Source organism: Mesoplodon bidens, assembly GCF_964165515.1.
Source record: "Mesoplodon bidens genome assembly, chromosome: 4".
Lineage (NCBI taxonomy): Eukaryota > Metazoa > Chordata > Mammalia > Artiodactyla > Ziphiidae > Mesoplodon > Mesoplodon bidens.
Window position 1 is genome coordinate 137340758 of NC_138160.1, and position 26743 is coordinate 137367500.

The following is a 26743-nucleotide window of genomic DNA, read 5'->3' on the forward strand; positions in this document are numbered from 1 at the left end:
TAAAATAAAGAATGTTACGAGAGACAAGGAAGGACACTACATAATGATCAAGGGCTCAATCCAAGAAGAAGATATAACAATTATAAATATATATTCATCCAACATAGGAGCACCTCAATACATAAGGCAACTGCTAACATCTATAAAAGAGGAAATTGACAGTAACACAATAAGAGTGGGGGACTTTAACACCTCACTTATACCAATGGACAGATCATCCAAAATGAAAATAAATAAGGAAACAGAAGCTTTAAATGACACAATAGACCAGATAGATTTAATTGATATTTAGAGGACATTCCATCCAAAAACAACAGATTACACTTTCTTCTCAAGTGCGCACAGAACATCCTCCAGGATAGATCACATCTTGGGTCACAAATCAAGCCTTGGTAAATTTACGAAAATTGGAATCATATCAAGCAGCTTTTCTGACCACAATGCTATGAGATTAGAAATAAATTACAGGGGAAAAAACGTAAAAAACAGAAACACATGGAGGCTAAACAACACATTACTAAATAACCAAAAGATCACTGAAGAAATCAAAGAGGAAATCAAAAAATACCTAGAGACAAATGTCAATGAAAACATGACAATCCAAAACCTATGGGATGCAGCAAAAGCAGTTCTAAGAGGGAAGTGTATAGCTATACAAGCATACCTCAAGAAACAAAAATGGCAAATAAACAATCTAACCTTACACCTAAAGGAACTAGAGAAAGAAGAACAAACAAAACCCAAAGTTAGCAGAAGGAAAGAAATCATAAAGATCAGAGCAGAAATAAATGAAATAGAAACAAAGAAAACAATAACAAAGATCAATAAAACTAAAAGCTGGTTCTTTGAGAAGATAAACAAAATTGATAAACCATTAGCGAGACTCATCAAGAAAAAGAGGGAGAGGACTCAAATCAATAAAATTAGAAATGAAAAAGGAGAAGTTACAACAGACACCACAGAAATATGAAGCATCCTAAGAGACTACTACAAGCAACTCTATGCCAATAAAATGGAGAACCTTGGAAAAATGTACAAATTCTTAGAAAGGCATAACCTTCCAAGCCTGAAACAGGAAGAAATAGAAAATATGGACAGACCAATCACAAGGAATGAAATTGAAACTGTGATTAAAAATCTTCCAACAAAGAAAAGTCCAGGACCAGATGGCTTCATGGGTGAATTCTATGAAACACTTAGAGAAGAGCTAACACCCAACCTTCTCAAACTCTTCCAAAAATTTGTGGAGGAAGGAACACTCCCAAATTCATTCTATGAGGCCACCATCACCCTGATACCAAAACCAGACAAAGATACTACAAAAAAAGAAAATTACAGACCAATATCACTGATGATTATAGATGCAAAAATCCTTAACACAATACTAGCAAACAGAATCCAACAACACATTAAAAGGATCATACACCATGATCAAGTGGGATATATCCCAGGGATGCATGGATTCTTCAATATACGCAAATCAATCAATGTGCTACACCATATTAACAAATTGAAGAATAAAAACCATATGATCATCTCAATAGATACAGAAAAAGCTTTTGACAAAATTCAACACCGATTTATGATAAAAACCCTGCAGAAAGTAGGCATAGAGGGAACCTACCTCAACATAATAAAGGCCATATACGACAAACCCACAGCCAACGTCATTCTAAATGGTGAAAAACTGAAAGCATTTCCTCTAAGATCAGGAACAAGACAAGGATGTCCACTCTCACCGCTTATTCAACATAGTTTTGGAAGTCCTAGCCTTGTCAATCGGAGAAGAAAAAGAAATAAAACGAATACAAATTGGAAAAGAAGGAGTAAAACTGTCACTGTTTGCAGATGACATGATACTATATGAAGAGAATCCTAAAGATGCCACCAGAAAACTACTAGAGTTAGTCAATGAATTTGGTAAAGTTGCAGGATACAAAATTAATGCACAGAATTCTCATGCATTCTTACACACTAATGATGAAATATCTGAAAGAGAAATTAAGGGAACACTTCAAATTACCAGTGCAACAAAGACAATAAAATACCTAGGACTAAACCTACCTGGGAGACAAAAGACCTGTATGCAGAAAACTATAAGACACTGATGAAAAAAATTAAAGATGATACCAACAGATCAAGAGATATACCATGTTCTTGGATTGGAAGAATCAATATTGTGAAAATGACTATACTACCAAAAGCAATCTACAGATTCAATGCAATCCCTATCAAATTACCAATGGCATTTTTTACAGGACTAGAACAAAAAATCTTAAAATTTGTATGGAGACACAAAAGTTCCCGAATAGCCAAAGCAGTCTTGAGGGAAAAAAACGGAGCTGGAGGAATCAGACTCCCTGACTTCAGACTATACTACAAAGCTACAGTAATCAAGACAATATGGTACTGGCACAAAAACAGAAACATAGATCAATGGAACAAGATAGAAAGCCCACAGATAAACCCATTCACCTATGGTTAACTAATCTGACAAAAGAGGCGAGGATATACAATGGAGAAAAGACAGTCTCTTCAATAAGTGGTGCTGGGAAAACTGGACAGCTACATGTAAAAGAATTAAATTAGAATACTCCCTAACACCATACACAAAAATAAACTCAAAATGGATTAGAGACCTAAATGTAAGACTGGACACTATAAAACTCTTAGAGGAAAACATAGGAAGAACACTCTTTAACATAAATTACAGCAAGATCTTTTTTGATCCACCTCCTAGAGTAATGGAAATAAAAACAAAAATAAACAAATGGGACCTAATGAAGCTTAAAAGCTTTGCACAGCAAAGGAAACCAAAAAGAAGATGAAAAGACAATCCTCAGAAAGGGAGAAAATATTTGCATACGAATCAACAGACGAAGGATTAATCTCCAAAATCTATAAACAGCTCATGCAGCTCAATATTAAAAAAACAAACAACCCATTCCAAAAATGGGCAGAAGACCTAAATAGACATTTCTCCAAAGATGACATACAGATGGCCAAGAAGCACATGGAAAACTGCTCAACATCACTAATTGTTAGAGAAATGCAAATCAAAACTACAATGAGGTATCACCTCACACCAGTTAGAATGGGCTTCATCAGAACATCTACAAACAATAAATGCTGGAGAGGGTGTGGAGAAAATGGAAACCTCTTGCACTGTTGGTTGGAATGTAAACTGATACAGCCACTATGGCGAACAGTATGGAGGTTCCTTAAAAAACTGAAAATAGAATTACCATATGATCCAGCAATCCCAATACTGGGCATATACCCAGAGAAAACCACAATTCAAAAAGACACATGCACCCCAATGTTCATTGCAGCACTATTTACAATAGCCAGGTCATGGAAGCAACCTAAATGCCCATTGACAGACGAATTGATAGAGGAGACGTTTTACATATATACAATGGAATATTACTCAGCCATAAAAAGGAATGACATTGGGTCATTTGTTGAGAAGTGGATGGATCTACAGACTGTTATACAGAGTGAAGTAAGTCAGAAAGAGAAAAACAGATATCGTACATTAATGCATATATGTTGAACCTAGAAAAATGGTACAGATGAACCAGTTTTCAGGGCAGAAATTGAGACAGAGATGTAGAGAACAAACGTATGGACACCAAGGGGGGAAAGCTGAGGGGTGGTGGGGGTGGTGGTTTGATGAATTGGGCAATTGGGATTGACATGTATACAGTGATGAGTATAAAACTGATGACTAATAAAACCTGCTCTATAGAAAAAAAAACAAAAACCTGAGCCTAGGAGCTTAGGGGAGGGATGGAGTGGGAGGTTGGGGTTAGCAGATGTAAGCTATTATATATGGAATGGATAAACCACAAGGTCCTACTGTATAGCACAGGGAACTATATTCAGTATCCTATGATAAACCATAAAAAAACGTAAGCAGAGAGATGGAAATTTCAAGAAGGAACCAAAAAGGAAAGCTAAGATTAAAACAACAACAACAAAAACCAAAAAAATAGTAACACTGTAACAGAAAAGAAGAGTGCCTTTGATGGGATTATTAGGAGACAGGACATTGCTGAGAAAAGAATCTCTGAGCTTGAGGATATCTTAATAGGAAGCTCTAAAACTGAAAGCAAACAGAAACAGAAAAAAAGATGGAAAATAAAACCCAGAATATCCAAGAACTGCGGAATAACTATAAAAGTTGCCACATGAGTGTAACACACACATAATGGAAATACCAGAAGGAGAAGAGAATGGAACAGAAGAATTACAGGAAACAAATATGACCAAAAATTTTCACTAAGTTAATGTCAGATGCCAAATCACAGATCCAGAGAATGCCAAGCAATATAGATACCAAAAAAAATGGGGAAAAAAACTATAGCTAGGCATATCATTTTCAGAACACAAAAAATCAAAGGTAAAGGAAAAATCCTGAAAGAAGCCAGAGGGGGGAAAATACTTTTTCTGTTTAGGAGCAAAGATAAGAATTACAACTGACTTATTCTCAGAAATCATGCAAACAAGAAAAGAATGGAGTGAAATATTTAGTGTTGAGAGAAAAAAAATCCTAGAATTCTGAACCCTGTGAAATTAGCCATCAAAAATGAATATTATTCAGCCTTTGTTTCTCACACAAACAAAAATTGAGGGTATTTGTCGCCAATAGAACACCTTGCAAGAGATGAAATGTTACTTTAAAAAGTTCTTTAGAGAGAAGGAAAATAATATACGTCAGATGTGCATAAAGAAAGGAAGAGCACCAGAGAAGGAACAAGTGAAGATTAAATAAAAACTTTTATTTTTCTTATTCTTAATTGATCAAACAGATAACATCATGTTCAAAATAAGAGCAACAATGTATTCAATGATTTATATTTATGTGTATATATATCCTTATATATAAATTGAATGAATGACAGCAATTATACAAGGGACAGAAAGGAGGAATTAGGATTACTTTGTTATTATAAGGTACTCATACTGTGAAGTGACATAGGGTTATTTGAAAGTAGACAGATTAGTTGTAAATATGTATTGCAAACTCTGGAGCAACCACTAAGAAAATTTTTTGAAAGTAAAATGGAGGGAATCCTGGCTGTCCAGTGGTTCGGACTCAGCACTTTCACTGCCATGGGCCCAGTTCAATCCCTGGTCAGAAAACAAAGATCCTGTAAACCGGGCAGCACAGCCAAAAAAAATAAAGTATGATGGATGTGCTAAGAAAAGAGACAAAATGGAATTATATAAAAGGTCCACTTAAAGCCACAAAAGGCAGAAAAAGAGATGAAGACAAAAATAAGATAAAAGAACAAGAGCAATAAATGGAAAATGGGAACAAATATGAGATATTAATCCAACAATGGCAATAATTAATTTATCAATGATCTAAATAAATCAATTAAAAGGCAGGTATCAGAGAGTGAACAAAAAATAAGACCCAACTGTTTATTGTCTACAAGAAATCCACTTTAGGACTTCCCTGGTGGTGCAGTGGTTAAGAATCCGCCTGCCAATACAGGGGACATGGATTTGAGCCCTGGTCCGGGAAGATCCCACATGCTGTGGAGCAACTAAGCCCATGCACCACAACTACTGAGCCTGAACTCTAGAGACCATGAGCCACAACTACTGAGCCCATGTGCCACAGCTATGAAAGCCCGTGCACCTATAGCCCTTGCTCTGCAACAAGAGAAGCCACCACAATGAGAAGCCTGCACACTGCACCAAAGAGTAGCCCCCACTCGCCACAACTAGAGAAAGCCTGTGCATAGCAACAAAGACCCAAGGCAGCCAAAAATAAATAAATAAATAAATAAATAGAAATCCACTTTAAATATAAACACATACAGATTAAAATTACAGGAATGGAAACAATGTTTTAAAAAACAAGTGTAAAGGGATAGAGAAAGATATAGCATGCTAACACTAATCAAAAGAAAGCAGAGGATATGTGGCATAGGTGATAGATGATGACAGATAGATAAATAGATAGATAGATAGATAGATAGTTAGATATACATATATGCAATGGAATATTATTCATCCTTAAAAAAGAAGGAAATCCTGCTATTTGTGACATGAATGAACCCAGAGGACATTATGCTAAGTGATTTAAGCCAAAGAGAGGAAGACAAATACCATGTAATCTCACCTATATGTGGAATCAAAAAAAACAAAAAACCCACCAAACTCATAGTTAACAGAGTAGAATGGGGGTAACCAGCGGTTGGAGGGATGGGGGAAAAGGGGAGATATTGATCAAAGAATATAAAATTTCAGTTATAAGTTCTGAAGACTGAATGTACAGCTTGGTGACTGTACATTCACCAAGTTAATATGTTGTATATTTGATATTTGCTAAGAGTAGATTCTAGTGATCTCACCACACACGGACAAAAAGTAACAATGTGATGGGTATGTTAATTAACTTGTTTGTGGAAATTAGTTCACAATGTATACATATATAAAAACATCATGTGGTACATATTAAATATATATGACTTTTATTGGTCAATCATACGTTGATAAAGCTTGAAAATTTTTTTATTTAAAAAATAAAAAATAAAGCAGGAGTATCTATATTAATTTCAGACAGAGCAGCTGCAGAGCAATGAAAATTATTAGGGATAAAGAGGGACATTATATGATGTTTATATTGGTCAATCTTCCAAGAAGACATAACAATCCTTAACATATGTGTGCCTAAAAAAAGTCAAAATATGTGAGGCAAAAACTGATAGAACTGCAAGGAGAAAAAAATATGTATCTATAACACATTGCTGGAGACTTTAACACCCCTCTATCGGAAATTAACAGATCCAGCAGGCAGAAAATCAGTAAGGACATAGTTGAACTCAGCAACTCTATCAATGAACTGAAAATAATTGACAACTACGTGTGGTTGCCAAGGGGGAGTGGGAGTAGGGGAGGGAGGGATTGGGAGTTTTGGATTAGCAGATGCAAACTATTATATTTAGAATGGATAAACAACAAGGTCCCACTGTATAGCACAGGGAACTATATTCAATATCCTGTGATAAAACATAATGGAAAAGAGTATATATGTATATATCTGAATCACTTTGCCGTACAGCAGAAATTAACACAACTCTGTAAATCAACTATACTTCAAAAAAATACATTTTAAAAAACTGACATCTATGGACTACTTCATCCAACAACAGAGGGATACACATTCTTCTCAGGCTCACATGTAACATTCACCAAGGTAGACCAAATTCTGTGTCATAAAACATATCTTAACAAGTTTAAAAAACAAATCAGACTGCAATCAGATGAAACTAGAAATAAATAACAGAAAGATAGCTGGAAAATTCCAAAATACATGGACACTAAACAAGACACTTCTTTTTCTTTCCATGTTAATTACTGTGTTTTAATTATTGCATTTTCCCCTTTACCAGAATATTTATGAATTATTTTTTGTGTAATCCCAAGGTACATTATTAATGCAAATCAAAGGACAGGTTAGTTATAAATATTAATGTCCCAGGCAAAGTACCTTTAGCATGGAATTTCATAACACAGTCAATTTTCTAAACAACACACTTCTAAATAAAGCATGGATCAAGGAAGAAATCTCAAAAGAAATTTTAAAATATTTTAAACTAAATGAAAACAAAAACACAACTTAAAATTTGTGGGATGCAGCAAAAGCAGTGCTTAGGTGGAAATTTATAGCAAGGGATGCATATATTAATAAAGAATAAAAATCAATCATCTAAGCTTCCACCTTAGGAAACTAGAAGAAGAAGAGCAAGTTAAATGCAAAGTAAGCAGAAGAAAAGCAATAAAAATTAGAGCAGGAATCAATGAAATTGAAAACAATAAATTCTTATCAAGAAAATCAGTGAGGGCTTCCCTGGTGGCACAGTAGTTAAGAATCTGCCTGCCAATGCAGGGGACATGGGTTTGAGTCCTGGCCCAGGAAGATCCCACGTGCCGTGGAGCAAATAAGCTCATGCTCCACAAGTACTGATCCTCCGCTCTGGAGCCTGCAAACCACAACGACTGACCCCGTGCCACAACTACTGAAGCCCACACTCCTAGAGCCCATGCTCCGCAACAAGGGAAGCCACTGCAATGAGAAGCCCGTGCACCACAACAAAGAGTAACCCCCGCTTGTCACAACTAGAGAAAACCCACACACAGCAACAAAGACACAACACAGCCAAAAATAAATAAATAAATAAATAAATAAATAAATTTTTAAAAAAAGAAAATCAATGAATCTTGGGCTTTCCTTGTGTTGCAGTGGTTAAGAATCCACCTGCCAATGCAGGGGACACAGGTTCGAGCCCTGGTCCGTGAAGATCTCACATGATGCAAAGCAACTAAGCCCGTGTGCCACAACTACTGAGCCTGTGCTCTAGAGCCCACAAGCCACAACTACTGAAGCCCACATACCTAGAACTGGTGCTCCGCAACAAGAGAAGTCACTGCAATGAGAAGCCCACGCACCACAAGGAAGAGCAGGCCCCACTCACCACAACTAAAGAAAGCCTGCACGCAACAGTGAAGACCCAACACAGACAAAAATAATTTTTTTAAAAAAAGAAAAGAAAAAGAAAATCAATGAATCCAAAAACTGATCTCCTGAAAAGACCCAAAAAATTGATAAATTTCTAGCCAGGCTAATGAAAAACAAAGAGAGAGGACACAAATTACTAATATCAGAAATGAAAAAAGGGAAATCTCTACAGTTCCCCAAAATATTAAAAGGATAATAAAGGAATCCTACAAAAATTCTATGTGCACAAATTTTATAAGCTGGACGAAATGAACCAATCCTTTAAGGACAAAATTTGCCAAAACTCAAACAAGAAAAAATAGTCTGAATAGAACTTTATCTATTAAAGAAATTGAATCAATAATTAACAAACTTCCAAAGGAGAACATACTAGACACAGATGGTTTCACTGATGAATTCTAACAAATGTTTAAGGAAGAAATTTTACCAATCCTCTACAACTTCTTTCAGAAGAGAGAAGCAAAGGGAACATTTCCAAACTCATTCTATGAAGCCAGCATTATAAATATCTCTTATGAGCAAAGGCGCAAAAATCCTCAACAGAATATTACCAAATTGAATCCAACAATGCATAAAAAGTTATATACCATGATCACATGGAATTTATCCCAGGTATTCAAGACTGAATCGACATTTGAAAATCAATTAATATAATCCATCACATCAACAGAATACAGAAAAAAATGTATGATCATATCAATAGATACAGAAAAAGCATTTGACAAAATCCAACACCAATTCATGATAAAAGTACTCAGCAAACTAGGAATTAGGGAAACTTCCTGGACTTGTTTTAAAAAATCTACAAAAAAACCTACTGGTAACAGCATACTTAAAGGTAAGGAACTTGAAGTTTTCCCACTAAGATTAGGAAAAAGACAAGGATGTCCCCTCTCACCACTCCTTTTCTTCATCATAGTAGAAGTACTAGCTAATGCAATAAGACAGCAAAAGGAAAAATAATAAAAGGTATACAGATTGGGAAGAAAAAATAAAGCTGTGTTCACAGAGGACATGATCTTCCATATAGAAAATCTGAAAGAACTGACAAAAAAACTCCTAGAATGAAAAAGCAATTTCAGCATGGTTGCAGGATATAAGGTTATGAGGACACAGGGAGGGGGAAGGGTAAGCTGGAACAAAGTGAGAGAGTAGCACTGACACATATACACTACCAGATGTAAAACAGATGGCTAGTGGGAAGCAGCTGCATAGCACAGGGAGGTCAGCTTGGTAGCCTGTGACCACATAGAGGGGTGAGATAGGGAGGGTGGGAGGGAGGCACAAGAGAAAGGGGATATGGGGATACATGTATACATATAGCTGGTTCAGTTTTGTTATACAGCAGAAACACAACATTGTAAAGCAATTATATTCTAATAAAGATGTTAAAAAATGTGTTATATATATATATATTTATATATTTATAATGAAATACAACCCATCCATAAAAATAGAATGAAATAGCAACCTGGTGGTGCAATGGTTAAGAATCTGCCTGCCAATGCAGGGACATGGATTCAATCCCTGGTCCGGGAAGATCCAACCTGTCATGGAGCAACTAAGCCTGTGGGCCACAACTACTGAGCCTGCACTCTAGAGCCCATGGGCCACAACTACGAGCCCACGTGCCACAACTACTGAAGCCCACGTGCCTAGAGCCTGTGCTCCACAACAAGAGAAGCCACAGCAATGAGAAGCCCGTGCACCTCATCGAAGAGTAGACCCACTCGCCGCAACTAGAGAAAGCCCACACGCAGCAATGAAGGCCCAATGCAGCCAAAACTTAAAAAAATAAAGAATGAAATAATGCCATTTGCAGCAACAGGGATGGAACTAGAGATTGTCATACTAAGTGAAATAACTCAGAAAGAGAATGACAAATACCATATGATATCACTTACATGTGGAATCTAAAATATGACACAAATGAACTTATCTATGAAACAGAAATGGACTCACAGACATAGAGGATAGCCTTGTGATTGCCAAGGGGGAGGGGGTTGGGGGGATGGAGTGGAAGTTTTGGATTAGCAGTTGCAAACTGCTATATATGGAATGGATGGACAATGGGGTCTTACTGTATGGCACAAGGAACTATGGTCAGTATCTTGGGACAAACCATAATGGAAAAGAATATTGAAAAAAGAAGGTATATATAAATATATGTATAACTGAATCACTTTGCTGTGCAGCAGAAATAAACACAACATTGTAAATCAACTATTTTAAAAAATGATGTGGTACATATATACAATGGAATATTACCCAGCCATAAAAAAAGAATGAAACAATGCTATTTGCAGCAACATGGAGGGATATGCAAATTATCATACTAAGTGAAGTAAGTCAGACAGAGAAAGACAAATATCATATGATATCATTTATATGTGGACTCAAAAGAAAAAAATGATACAAATGAACTTATTCACAAAACAGAAACAGACTCACAGATTTGGGAAACAAACTCATGGTTAACAAAGGGGAAATGTGGGGAGGGAGGGATAAATTAGGATTTGGGGATTAACATATACACACCACTATATACAAAATAGATAATCAACAAGGACCTACTGTATAGCACAGGGAACTCTACTCAATATTCTATAATAACTTATATGAGAAAAGAATCTGAAAAAGAATGGATATATGAATATGTATAACTGAATCACTTAGCTGAACACCTGAAACTAACACAACATTGTAAATTAACTATACTCTAATAAAAAATAAAATTTTAATTTTAAAAAATCCATCCCTTTCCTATACTAGCAACGAACTAGTAGAATTTGAAATAAAACACAATACCATTTATATTAGCACCCAAAACACTGAAACATTTTAACCGAGCAGGACCCTATGAGGCCTTCCCAGAATAGACCTACACCCATGTCCTCCACCTGACTTTTGTCTGAAGAAAAACTTTAGTCAAAGAATAAATTTAATCAGAGAAGTGAGAAAATGCAGAAAGAAAGGAAAACAGTCAAGCAAGACAAAATAAAAATACTTTAGTCATTAAACAAAGTCAAGGACCTTTAGTTCTTCCTCAAGGACTATAGATACTATTCTGAGCCATGTCCTTTGAGCTGTTTTGCAGAAACTGAAACCCCCACCAGGTGGAAGAAGTTAACTGTATGCTGCCCACAAGTGCATAGACCCCAGACCATTTGGAACCAGAAGGTTGATGATGCTGACTCTTGATTACCTCACCACCAACCAATCAGAAGAATGTCCACAAGCTGACCACGCCCTGCTCCTTGAACACTATAAGGCTCCTTACTACACCCTCCAGGGTGGGACTCACAGTTCTGAGGGCATTAGCCCACCGTGGCCCCCTTTGCCTGGCAAAGAAATAAAGCTATTCTTTTCTACTTCATCCAAAACTCTGTGTCCACATTTTTATTCGGTGCAGGTGAACAGAGGCCGAATTTCAGCAACAATACTTAGGTATAAATCTAACAAAATATGTATAAGATCTACATAAGGAAAACTAGAAAAGCCTGATAAAAGAAATCAAAGAACTACATATATGGACAAATATTTCACGTTCATGGATAGGAAGACTCAATGTTGTCAAGATGTCAGTTCTGCCCAACGTGATCTATAGATTCAATGCAGTCCCAATAAACTTCCCAGCAAGTTTTTCTGTGTGTGTGGATATTGATGAAATGATTCTAAAGTTTATATGTAGAAGCAAAAGACCCAGAATAGCTAATAAAATAGTGAAGTAAAAGAACAAATTTGGAGGACTGACACTATTCAGCTCAATGACTTACTGTAAAATAACAGTAATGAGGACAAAAGAATAGACAAATTGATCAATGGAACATAATAGAGAGCCCAGAAATAGAGGAACATAAATATAGTCAACTGATCTTTGACAAAGGAGCAAGGGCAAAGATAAGTCCTTTCAAAAAATGGTGCTGGACAACTAAACATCCACACACAAAAACATGAATCCAGACACTCATACCTTTCACAAAAATAACACAAAAAATTAACTCAAAACAGACCTAAAGGTAAAACACAAAACTATAAAACTCCTAGAAGATAACATAGGAGAAAATCTAGAGGACTTTGGGTTTGGCAATGACTTTAGTTTGGCTATGACCAAACTCATGATCCAAGAAATAAATAATTGATAAGTTGGACTTTATCAAAATTAAAATTTTCTTCTCTGGGAAAGACACTGTCAAGAGAATAAAGAAACAAGCTACACTGGGAGAAAATATTTGCAAAAGATATATCTGATAAAGGACTATTATCCAAAATATACAAAGAACACTTAAAACCCAACAATAAGAAAAGAAAAAATCCAGTCAAAAAATGGGCTAAATGCCTTAACAGACACCTTAGCAAAGAGGATATACAGATGGCAAATAAACTTATGAAAATATGCTCCACATCATATGTCATCAATGAAATGCAAATTAAAACAACAATGAGATACCACCACATACATATCAGAACAGCCAAAGTCTGGTACACTGAAAACACCAAATACTGGCAATGATATGGAGCAATAGGAACTCTCATTCATTGGTGGTGGGAATGCAAAATTTTATACCCACTTTGGAAGACAGTTTTTCAGTTTCTTACAAAACTAAACATTTGTTACCATATGATCCAGCAATATCACTCCTTGGTATTTACCCAAAGGAGCTGAAAACTTATGTCCATGCAAAAGCCTGTACACAAATGTTTATGGAAGCTTTATTCATAATTATCAAAACTCGGAAGCAAACAAAATATCCTTCATTAGGTGAATGGATAAATAAACTGGTACATCCAGACAATGGAATACTAGTCAGTGCTATAAAGACATGGCAAAAACTTAAATACATATTATTAAATAAAACAAGCCAATTTGAAAAGGCTACATATTGTATGATTCCAACTGTATGATATTCTGTTTAAGGCAAAATTATGGAGACAGTAAAAAGATCAGTGGTTACCAGGGATTAGAAGTGAGGGTGGGATGAATAGACCAAGCATGGAGGATTTGGGGGGCAGTAAACCTACTCTCTATGTTACTACAATAGTAGATACATATCATTATACAATTGTCCAAACCCACAGAGCATACCAAATGAAGAGTGAACCTAATGTAAACTATGAACTTTGGGTGATTACGATATGTCAGTGTAGGTTCATCAGCTGTAACAAATGTACCACTCTGGGGGGTGATGGTGATAATGGGGGAGATTATGCATATGTGAGGTAGGGGGCACATGGGAAATCTCTGTATCTTCCTCTCAATTTTGCTGTATCTAATTCCCCTCTAAAAAAAATGTCTATTTAAAAAGAAAAAAGCACAAGAGCAACATCTAGGTTTAAGATCTGTTTGGGGAGCCACCTGTATACAGGTTGTTTTCAAAGCTGAGGGGCATATGAGAGTTCCCAGAGAGTGTAGAAACATTTAGTGAAAAAGAAAACCAATCGTGAAATCCCCAGACCACAGGAAGAGAAGTCAATGCAGAAGCCAGAGAAGCAGAAGCTATAAAATTAGCAGGAAAAACTGAGCAGTGCCCTAAAAACAAGAAAGAAGGGTTTCAAGGAGGAGATGATGAACAGAATTAAAGGCAACAGATTTTAACTAGGATTAGGACTGATGAGAATCTACAAGAGTCAGAAACAGGATCACTGAGGGTCAACTGAGAGTTTATGCTCTGAGCCTCTTCACTTCTTTTTGCTTTGTGTGGAGTGTTTTCCCCTGGCTTCTTCATGGCTCTCACTCTCAGTTTATTTAGTACCCGATCCCATGTCATCTGCATGAGAGGCATTTACTGAACACTTGGGCAAGGAAGTAGTCCTCATTGTCACTCCAGTTTTTATTATACCACTTACATATATTGTACATTGTTTTGCTTGTCTATTGTCTAGAGTTTATCACCCACTATAAGAATGTTTGTGAAACCCGGGTCTCGGTTTGTTTTACTCACTGCTACTATCAACACCCACAACTGAGCCCCCAGAGTACCTGGAAAATAAAGGGGCTCAATCATATCTTTTGAGCAAACCAAGAGTAGCAGAAGCCAAATTGCTGAGATAGAGTAATGATATAAGGGAAGGAAATGAAGGCATTGAATATAGACTTTTTTTGGTAAAGAGTTTGGCAATACCTGAGGATGGGTCACTGGGACAGGCCCAAGGAGGTAACAGAGCTTTGTGAACATCTATGGGTTTCAATTATGGATTAACAGATTATTCCTCAGTAAAGACCTTTCCTGCTGTATTTGGTGCTGATCTGGTTGGTATTTCTGTCAGTAACATTAATGAAGACATTTACAGTTTGCTTGTTATATGTCTAGGTAATACTGACAGGATCATGATTCAAAAATGCCTAGACAGCTCTCTCACTTGCCCGCTTGCATCTCTTACAAGCATCCTACATTAATAAATCTACTTCTTGCCTATCACTGTGCCTCTCGCTGAAGATCTTCTGCACTGAGACACAAAGAACCTAAGCCTCAATAAGTCCAGACACCAGCACAGAGATTTCTTCAAGATGGCAGAGTAGAAAGACGTGCACTCATTCCCTCTTGTGAGAGCACCGGAATCACAACTAACTGCTGAACAATTACGGACAGGATGACACTGGAACTCACCAAAAAAGATACCCCACATCCAAAGACAAAGGAGAAGCCGCAATGAGATGGTAGGAGGGGCACAATCACAATAAAATCAAATCCCATAACCACAGGGTGGGTGACTCACAAACTGGAGAACAATTATACCACAGAAGTCCACCCACTGGAGTGAAGGTTCTGAGCCCCACGTAAGGCTTCCCAACCTGGGGGTCCAGAAACGGGAGGAGGAATTCCCAAGGAATCAGATTTTGAAGGCTAGTGGGATTTGATTGCAGGACTTCGATAGGACTGGGGGAAACAGAGACTCCACTCTTGGAGGGCACACACAAAGTAGTGCACATCAGAACACAAGGGGAAGGAGCAGTGATCCCATAGGAGACTGAACCAGACCTACCTGCTAGTGTTGGAAGGCCTCCTGCAGAGGTGGGGTGGGGTGGCTGTGGCTCACCACGAGGACAAGGACACTGGCAGCATAAGTTCTGGGAAGTACTCCTTGTTGTGAGCCCTCCAAGAGTCCCCCATTAGCCCCACCAAAGAGCCTGTAGCCTCCAGTGCTGGGTTGCCTCAGGCCAAAAAACCAACAGGGAGGGAACACAGTCCCACCCATCACCAGACAAATGGATTAAAGTTTTACTGAGCTCTGTCCACCAGAGCAACACCCAGCTCTACCCATCACCAGTTGCTCCCACCAGACAGCTTGCACAAGCATCTTAGATAGCCTCATCCACCAGAGGGCAGACAGCAGAAGCAAGAAGAACTACAATCCTGCAGCCTGTGGAATGAAAACCACATTCACATAAAGACAGACAAAATGAAAAGGCAGAGGACTATGTAGCAGATGAAGGAACAAGGTAAAACCCCAGAAAAACAACTAAATGAAGTGGAGATAGGCAACCTTCCAGAAAAAGAATTCAGAATAATGATAGTGGAGATGAATCCAGGACGTCGGAAAAAGAACGGAGGCAAAGATCGAGAAGATGCAAGAAATGTTTAACAAAGATCTAGAAGAATTAAAGAACAACGACCTAGAAGGATTAAAGAACAAACAAACAGAGATGAACAATACAATAACTGAAATGAAAAACACACTAGAAGGAATCAATAGCAGAACAACTGAAGCAGAAGGATGGATAAGTGACCTGGAAGACAGAATGGCGGAATTCACTGCCACAGAACAAAATAAAGAAAACAGAATGAAAAGAAATGAAGACAGCCTAAGAGACCTCTGGGACAACATTAAATGCAACAAGATTTACATTATAGGGGTCCCAGAAGGAGAAGAGAGAGAGAGAGGACCTGAGAAAATATTTGAAGAGATTATAGTCAAAAACTTCCATAACATGGGAAAGGAAATAGCCACCCAAGTCCAGGAAGTGTAGAGAGTCCCAGGCAGGATAAACCCAAGGAGAAACATGCTGAGACACATAGTAATCAAAATGACAAAAATTAAAGACAAAGAAGAGTTATTAAAAGTAGTAAGTGAAAAATGACAAATAACATACAAGGGAAATCCCATAAGGTTAAGAGCTGATTTCTTAGCAGAAACTCTACAAGCCAGAAGGGAGTGGTATGATATATTTAAAGTAATGAAAGGGAAGAATCTACAACCAAGATTACTCTACTGGCAAGGAACTCATTCAGATTTGACTGAGAAATCAAAAGCTTTACAAACAAGAAAAAGCTAAGAGGATTCAGCACCACCAAACTAGCTCTACAATAAATGCTAAAGGAACTTCTCCAAGTGGGAAACACAAGAGAAGAAAAGGACCTACAAAAACTAACCCAAAACAATTAGAAAATGGTAATAGGAACATGCATATAGATAATTATGTAAAATGTGAATGGATTAAATGCTCCAACCAAAAAACACAGGCTCGCTGAAATGGATACAAAAATAAGACCCATATATATGCTATCTACAAGAGACTCACCTCAGACCTAGGGACACATACAGACTGAAAGTAAGGGGATGGAAAAAGATATTCCATGCAAATGGAAATCAGAAGAAAGCTGGAGTAGCAATACTCATATCAGATAAAATAGGTTTTAAAATAAAGAAAATTTCAAGAGACAAGGAAGGACGCTACATAATTATCAAGGGAGCAATCCAAGAAGAAGATATAACAATTATAAATATATATGCACTCAACATAGGAACACCGCAATACATAAGGCAACTACTAACAGCTATAAAAGGGGAAATCGACAGTAACACAATAATAGTGGGGGACTTTAACAGCTCATTTACACCAATGGAAAGATCATCCAGACAGGAAATTAATAAGGAAACACAAGTATTAATGACACAATAGACCAGGTAGATTTAACTGATATTTATAGGACATTCCATCTGAAAACAGCAGATTACAGATTCTTCTCAAGTGCACATGGGTCACAAATCAAGCCTAAGTAAATTTAAGAAAATTGAAATCATATCAAGCATCTTTTCTGACCACAACGCTATGAGATTAGAAATAAATTACAGGGGAAAAAAATTAAAAACACAAAAACATGGAGGCTAAACAATACACTACTAAATAACCAAGAGATCATTGAAGAAATCAAAGAGGAAATCGAAAAATACCTAGAGAAAAATGACAACAAAAACACGACAATCCAAAACCTATGGGTTGCAGCAAAAGCAGTTCTAAGATGGAAGTTTATAGCAATACAATCCTAACTCAAGAAACAAGAAAAATCTCAAATAAACAATGTAACCTTACACCTAAAGGAACTAGAGAAAAAAAACCCAAAACCCAAAGTTAGCAGAAGGAACGAAATCATAAAGATCAGAGCAGAAATAAGTGAAATAGAAACAAAGAAAACAATAGCAATGATCAATAAAACTAAAAGCTGGTTCTTTGGGAGGATAAACAAAATTGATAAATCATTAGCCAGACTCATCAAGAAAAAGAGGGAGAGGACTCAAATCAATAAAATTAGAAATGAAAAAGAAGTTACAACAGACACCACAGAAATACAAAGCATCATAAGAGACTACTACAAGCAACTCTATGCCAATAAAATGGACAACCTGGAAAAAATGAACAAATTCTTAGAAAGGTATAACCTTCCGAGACTGAACCAGGAAGAAATAGAAAATATGAACAGACCAATCACAAGGAATGAAATTGAAACTGTGATTTAAAATCTTCCAACAAAGAAAAGTCCAGGACCAGATGGCTTCATGGGTGAATTCTTTCAAACATTTAGAGAAGAGCTAACACCCATCCTTCTCAAACTCTTCCAAAAAATTGCAGAGGGAGGAACACTGCTGAACTCATTCTATGAGGCCACCATCACCCTGATACCAAAACCAGACAAAGATAATACAAAAAAAAGAAAATTACAGACCAACATCACTGATATATATAGATGCAAAAATCCTCAACAAAATACAAGCAAACAGAATCCAACAACAAATTAAAAGGATCATACACCTTGGTCAAGTGAGATTTATTCCAGGGATGCAAGGATTCTTCAATATATGCAAATCAATCAATGTGCTACACCATATTAACAAATTGTAGAATAAAAACCATATGATCATCTCAATAGATGCAAAAAAAAGCTTCTCACAAGATTCAACACTCATTTATGAAAAAAACTCTCCAGAAAGTGGGCATAGAGGGAACCTACCTCAACATAATAGAGGCCCTATATGACAAACCCACAGCAAACATCATTCACAGTGGTGAAAAACTGAAAGCATTTCCTCTAAGATCAGGAACAAGACAAGGATGTCCACTCTTGCCACTATTATTCAACATAGTTTTGGAAGTCCTAGCCACGGCGATCAGAGAAGAAAAAGATATAAAAGGAATACAAGTTGGAAAAGAAGAAGTAAAACTGTCACTGTTTGCAGATGACATGATACTGTACATAGATAATCCTAAAGATGCCACCAAAAAACTACTAGAGCTAATCCATGAATTTGGTAAAGTTGCAGGATACAAAATTAATGCACAGAAATCTTTTGCATTCCTATACACTAATGATGAAAGATCAGAAAGAGAAATTAAGGAAACAATCCCATTCACCATTGCAACAACAAAAAAATAAAATACCTAGGAATAAACCTACTTAAGGAGGTAAAACACCTGTACTCAGAAAACTGCAAGGCACTGATGAAAGAAATCAAAGATAACACAAACAGATCAAGAGATATACCATATTCTTGGATTGGAAGAATCGATACCGTGAAAATGACTATACTACCCAAAGCAATCTACAGATTCAATTCAATCCCTATCAAATTACCAATGGCATTTTTTACAGAACTAGAACAATAAATCTTAAAATTTGTATGGAGACACAAAAGACCCCGTATAGCCATAGCCATCTTGAGGAGAAAAACTGTAGCTTGAAGAATCAGGCTCCCTGAATTCAGACTATACTACAAAGCTACAGTAATCAAGACAATATGGTACTGGCACAAAAACAGAAATATAGATGAGTGGATCAGGATAGAAAGCCCAGAGATAAACCCATGCACCTATGGTCAACTAATCTACGATAAAGGAGGCAGGGATATACAATGGAGAAAAGATAGTCTCTTCAATAAGTGGTGCTGGGAAAACTGGACAGTACATGTAAAAGAATGAAATTAGAACACTCCCTAACACCATGCACAAAAATAAACTCAATATGGATGAAAGACCTAAATGTAAGACCAGACACTATAAAACTCTTAGAGGAAAACATAGGAAGAACAAACACTCTTTGACATAAATCACAGCAGCACATTTTTTGACCCACCTCCCAGAGTATTGGAAATTAAAACAAAAATAAGCAAATGGGACCTAATGAAACTTAAAAGCTTTTGCATAGCAAAGGAAACTATAAAAAAGACAATCCTCAGAATGGGAGAAAATATTTGCAAACGAGTCAATGAACAAAGGATTAATCTCCAAAATATATAAACAGCTCGTGCAACTCAATATTAAAAAAACAAACAACCCAATCAAAAAATGGGCAGAAGACCTAAATAGACATTTCTCTAAAGAAGACATACAGATGGCCAAGAGGCACATGAAAAATTGCTCAACATCACTAATTATTAGAGAAATGCAAATCAAAACTACAATGAGGTATCAGCTCACACTGGTTAGAATGGGCATCATCAGAAAATCTACAAACAACAAATGCTGGAGAGTGTGTGGAGAAAAGGGAACCCTCTTGCACTGTTGGTGGGAATATAATTGGTACAGCCACTATGGAGAACAGTATGGAGGTTTCTTAAAAAACTGAAAATAGAATTATCTTATGACCCACTACTGGGCATATACCCAGAGAAAACCATAATTCAAAAAGACACATGCACCCTAATGTTCACTGCAGCACTATTTACAATAGCTAGGTCATGGAAGCAACCTAAATGCCCATCGACAGATGTAGGGATAAAGAAGATGTGGTACCTATATACAATGGAATATTATTGAGCCATAAAAAAGGGATGAAATTGGGTCATTTGTAAAGACATGGATGGACCTAGAGAATGTCATACAGAGTGAAGTCATTCAGAAAGAGAAAAACAAATATCGTATATTAACACATATATGTGGAATCTAGAAAAATGATACAGGTGAACCGGTTTGCAAGGCAGAAATAGAGACACAGATGTAGAGAACAAATGTATGGACACCAAGGGGGGAAAGCAGGGGGGTGGAGGAGGTGGTGGGATGAAGTGGGAGATTGGGATTGACATGTATACACTAATATGTATAAAATAGATTACTAATAAGAACCTGCTGTATATTTTTTTAATTAAATTTTTAAAATGCCTAGAAAATGAGTCAAAAGAAAGATAGGAAGAAATTTAACAGACCTAAATGTGAGGTGCCACACAGGTTGGAGAGGGCAGGATATATTGTAGAAGCCTTCTAGAGAGCCTGCTAGCAACTCATCATGAGGCAGTGCTGTGCTGGAGTTAAGGGGTGGGTGGTGGGTTACAGTGGACTACATCTGCATTGGGTTCCACTGCCTTTAAGCTCTTTAAGCCTCACGTTCTCATCTTTCAATTGGAGACACTGATATCTACTCAGTGTAGTTTTTGTGAGGCCAACTGAGATAACCCATGTAAAGAACATGGAAGAGCAGTGATACACGGTAAAGTGCACGTATCAGTGGTTATTTTTGTGGTAGGCACATATATACAATGGAATATTACTCAGCCATAAAAAGAAACAAAATTGAGTTACTTGTAATGAGGTGGATGGACCTAGAGTCTGTCATGCACAGTGAAGTAAGTCAGAAAGAGGAAAACAAATACTGTATGCTAACACATATATATGGAATCTAAAAAAAAAAAAGTTCTGAAGAACCTAGGGGCAGGACAGGAATAAAGACGCAGACATAGAGAATGGACTTGAGGACGTGGGGAGGGGGAAGGGTAAGCTGGGACGAAGTGAGAGAGTGGCATGGACATATATACACTACCAAATGTAAAATAGATAGCTAGTGGGAAGCAGCTGCATAGCACAGCGAGATCACCTCGGTGCTTTATGACCACCTAGAGGGGTGGGATAGGGAGGGTGGGACGGAGATGCAAGAGGGAGGAGATATGGGGATATATGTATATGTATAGTTGATTCACTTTGTTATAAAGCAGAAACTAACACGCCATTGTAAAGCAATTATACTCCAATAAAGATGTTTAAAAAATTTAAAACAAGAAATACATTTGGTCTTTGTCCCCCATTCCCAGCTCAGAGGTCCTAAAACCCTGGGGATTTCCTGAGTAATAAGAGTGTCTCTTGTTATTCAAAGGAGCCCCTTTTGATCACACCTGAATTTATGCTAATGAGGTAGCTTAAGTTCGGGCCCCTAGATAGGCTCACATGGGCTGATCATCAGAAAGCCCAAGCGATTAGAAAGTTGGAACTTTCAGCCGAATCCACCAACTTCCAGGAAGGAGAGGGGAGGAAGGCTGGAGATTAATCTCTATAAAATCTCTTGAACAATGAGATTTGGAGACCTTCTGGGTTGGTTGGTGAATATATCCACATGCCAGGAGGGTAAAGCACCCCAACTCCATGGGGATAGAAGCCCCTGGGCTCCAGACCCTTCTGTACTTCACCCTATGTGTCTCTTCATCTGATTATTTGTACCCTTTATAAAAAATGTAAATGTAAATAAAGTATTTCCCTGATTTCTGTGAGTCACTCTAGCAAATTTTCCCACCTGAGTAGGGGGTCGTGTGAATCCTCAATTTGTAGCCAAGTCAGAAAGAAGTGTGAGTAATCTGCAGACCCACTACTTGAAATTGATGTCTGACGTTGGCAGGGGTTGGTGGAGGCAGTCTTTTTGGACTGAGACCTTAGCTGAAGGGTCTGTAATAACTCTGGGTAGTTAGCGTCAAAATCAAATTGACTTGTAAGACACCCAGTTGGTGTCTGCAGAGAATTGGTTACTGGTGTTAGAAACGCCCCCAAAATGTGTATTATTATTGACTGCAGACATCCAGTAGAACTCATGATCTAATGTGATTGCCAGAAATATAAGGAAATCCCAGGCTTCACTGGTGACAGTATAGTGCCCTGCCACAGGAGGTGAAAGATCCACCACACATCTTTAGGAGTATCAGGTTCAGGTCTGGGCATTGTACTTCGAATAGAGACATTAACAGACCAACCCTCACCTAGGACAACATAACTAAATAGGTGAAGGTGCTAAGCCAAGTTAAGGGTTAAGGGTTTAGAGACATCCAGGCAAAATATGAGAAGACCTAGAGTGTGACTGTTGTCTCTGAGGAATTGAGATCAGCATCTCTTAGCAGACCCTGGGGAACAGAACAAGGACCAACGCACAAAAAACAAAGAAGGGGCTGCATAGAAATAAGAACTGCAGGCAGTGTAGCAATGACTAGCATGCCTAGAAATTTTTACCCGTAAAACGGGTGACTACCCACGTGAACGTCTTAGAAGCAAATGTTTCGCTGCTTCACTGGGCTGCACAATTCCTAAACTTTCTTTCAACTCTGAGAATCTCCACTTCTATATGTAATAGAGAAGAACAAATCTGACTCCATATTAGATCTGGTTCTTTTACTTTAATCTTTGTGCTCTGTTGCCTGTGCTGAGTCATGCTTTGCCCCTTTGTATAAGAACATTGCCTGTAGCCAGAATAGCCTATTCTCAAGGCTCTGATTTTTAAGAGTCATCCATTTGGAGATAAAAAGTTGCAGAACAGAGGGTAACATTTGTCTTGCTGGAGGTTTATGGGAACAGTGTGACCTGACCTACGTGGACAGTGCAAGAACAAGGGATTATGACACCAGGAAGTCTGCAAAAACCACCCACGCCCTTCCCTCAACTTGCCTTTAAAAATGTTTGCTGAAACCCCTAAAGGAGTGCAGGGTTTGGGGGTACATGAGCTGCCCATCTCCTTGCATGGCCCTGCAATAAACATTTCTCTACTCCAAACTGCAATGTTTCAGTTTGTTTTGCCTCACTGTGTGCTGGGCACACGAACTTGCATTCAGTAGCATAGACATAACTAACTTACTAGCAGTGGGTAGTATCTAGTGCTTCAAACTACTTCAGATATTGTCTCTTCCATTCTTTAACCTCAACTCCATCTGATTAATCTTTTTTAGAGTAACCCCCATTCACATTTTCCAAACAATGTATCCCTAAATATAAGTTGCTTTATTGCTGAGACACTCGTGAAGACTTACCCCAGTTTCTGCAGGTTACATTGTGGATTCTTTGCTTTTTCACATAAAATTCCAACTCCTGAGTCTCCCAGAGCATTTTCCCCCAAGTAGAGTCTGGTCAGGGAATGGTTGGTGCTCAGGACAGATGCGAGATCATCACAACACACCGATGTGAGACAGCAACTGACCAACCTTCAGAAATGGCAGAATGTCACAACACCTCTCTCATCCCACTCCCCACTCTGCTGCGACTCAAGAAAGCACTTGTCCTGCCTTTGCCTATAGTCCAGTCCACACATGGAAAGAGTACATCCAAGCTCTTTATTAACTTTTTGCTTCTTTTTCTGGTTGGTATAATAGCATGTAAACACCTTCCAAGCCCATGCAATGTTACAACATCTTACCAGATCTCTACATGTATTTTTATTGTGGTAAAATATGCATAACATAAAATTTACCATTGTAAACATTTATAAGTGTTCATCTATAAGTGCTACAATTCAGTAGCACTTAAGTACATTCACATAATTGTGCAACACTACCGCTGTTTATCTCCAAAACTCTTTTCATCTTCCCAAGCTGAAATTTTGTACCCATTAAACAATAACTCCCAATTCACCTCCCCTGAGCCCCTGGAAACCACCATTCTACATCTTGTCTCTATGAATTTGACAATTCTAGGTACTTCATATAAGTGAAATCATACAATATTTGCCCTTTTTCTTCTGGCTTATTTTACTGAATATGTAGTCTTGTTTTGCTTTGCTTTTTTATAATAGCCACCCTAATGGGTGTGAATCAGCCCTACCATTTTCAAGTGCTTTTTTGTCTTCTTCAAAATTCAAGTCTCCCAGAAGCATTTAATGAAGAGCTGCATAGAATGTCAAGTGTCTGCATTGCTTTAGTATCGTTTTTCCTATTCTGTGTGGACCAAGGCCCTGTCATCAAGTCCCAAAACTCTTCTATAGCAATGCAGTACATTGGTTTTATTTTCTCAGCTAGGTTGTAAATACCTTAAAGGCAAGCATGACATTTCTGATTTTTTAAGTTCCCCTCCAGGGCTGAGTATATGGCTTTTACTACAACAAACACTAACTGAATTAATTATTGACAAACACCCAGAGATAAACAGAGGGATTCCTCTGAGCAGCAAAGGCCATTCTCACACTAAAATTCTAACCATCGTGACTCACTGAAGCCCCAGCTCATACTTCTTGAGGGAAATTAGTTCAGACTCACCAGAGCTTCTTCAGATTGCAAAATAGATGTCTCAGTCCCACACACAAAAGTCTGATTCCAAAGTCTCCCAGGGCATTGTGGCTCAGATCCAGTTCCACCAGCTTCTGATTGTTGCTCAAGACCGAGGAGATGTTGAAGCAGCACTGATGGGAAAGGCAACACTGCCCCAACCTTCACGCCAAGCACAGAAACAGAAAACATCAGAACTTGGGCTGCTTTTCTGTTGCTGCTTTCTGGTCTAGGTTGGTTTTTAGCGCCAGGAAGGGGCACTGTGTTCTCACGTTACAAAGAGAAAGTTATAACTAAATTTTTATGAAAGAAAGTATCATCTTATCAGAACTCCTGACTACAGCTTAAGACATATTGGGAAGTTAGCTGTTGGGCTCACTGGCTCACAGTCTGAGACCACAGCTGCCAGTGAACACCCTCCATAAATAATGGGCATATATATGAGTATGTAAATGGCAAGTTCCTGTTTTGTAAATGAAAATAATGGTGAACCTATGGGTTCCACCTTTTTACCACATGTTCCTAACAGCTGAAACTCCTTTGGATGGATACTGTTCTCTCTAGGGTTGTACCCTTCTACCTTTTCTCTTTGCCAACCTTGTCCCTGCTATACTGTTTGATGATTTAATCCCAGCCCTTCATCTAAACTGAAGGAGCAAGCAGCTCTGATTCTTGATTTGCTTTACACACACACACACACAAACACACTCCGTCACCACCATCACCACCAACAACAACAATTAGTCCCTATCAGAGGAGCAAGAACAATATTCCAGCTCATCTCCAGGCGAATAGTTCAAATGTCCTGGAGCTTGTTGGATCATCTTTTCTGCCTCCATTTCCACACCAACCAGAAGCGAATGGATGATAGATCTTATCTGCAAAACATCTCATTCTCACCCATGCCTCCCCATTTGTGTCTCACTTTCTGGAATCACACAGGGGCACCCACAGGGGCGATGGGGAGGGTGGCATGGGATGATGGTGGAGAGGAAGGTTAAATGTCAAAACCAGTCAGAGCCTTGAAGGCAAGAAGAACATTTTAAATTTGTCAAAAGAGCAAAGAAAAAGCACTTAAGCATAGAAATGCCATGATCAAAGTATAATTTTCTAAATAACACTCTGTCTTTTGTACAGAGAATGATTGGTGAGTGGCAAAAGTAGATGCAGGGAGACCAAACAGCCAACATTCATTCAATATGTATTTTTGAGCATGAACACATGGTAAGAACAATGTCTCCAGACATTATAGAGACAATTGCAGAACAAACATGAATCCTGTCATGAGAAGTTTATGGTCTTAGAGTCTATTGCACTATCCAGGCAAATCATGGTGGTTGTTGGACCTGGGCTGGTGGAGTTGAGATAGGCTGGGACCTGGGACTCTTTACTGCAGTGCTTGCACCTGGACAAATATCTGCTCAAGCAACAGAATACAAAGAAACTATAAGGGACTAAACATAACTGCATTCATGTGTGCAGTTGGGGCAAATTATGAACAATAAGATACAAAAAGGTCAAAACCCAACTGCCATTTCTGAGGTCCCAGGAGCAAAAGCAGGGTACTGCGCATGATCCCTGCACAGAGCACCACCAAGGGGGTGGCAGACCACCTAAGCCACACCTCTGGCCCCTACCCTCACCCCATTTAAAGGACCAGCTCACCCCCACTCAGAGAGTGAGCAAGGGAACGTGTTACTTGTTTTTTTT

General features: G+C 38.0%; 1 protein-coding gene across 8 annotated transcripts in view; it reads right to left on the reverse strand.

Moving 5' to 3' along the window:
• Positions 1-26743, reverse strand: part of NLRP3 (NLR family pyrin domain containing 3) — a 57616-nt gene that overhangs the window by 16210 nt on the left and 14663 nt on the right. For all 8 annotated transcript variants that reach the window (XM_081233796.1, XM_081233794.1, XM_081233793.1 and 5 more), the window contains 2 exons: positions 25025-25195; positions 23807-23977 (listed from right to left, as the gene is read on the reverse strand). In XM_081233796.1, the coding sequence (XP_081089922.1) occupies positions 23807-23977; positions 25025-25195 (342 nt within the window). The remainder of the gene's footprint in view (positions 1-23806; positions 23978-25024; positions 25196-26743) is intronic.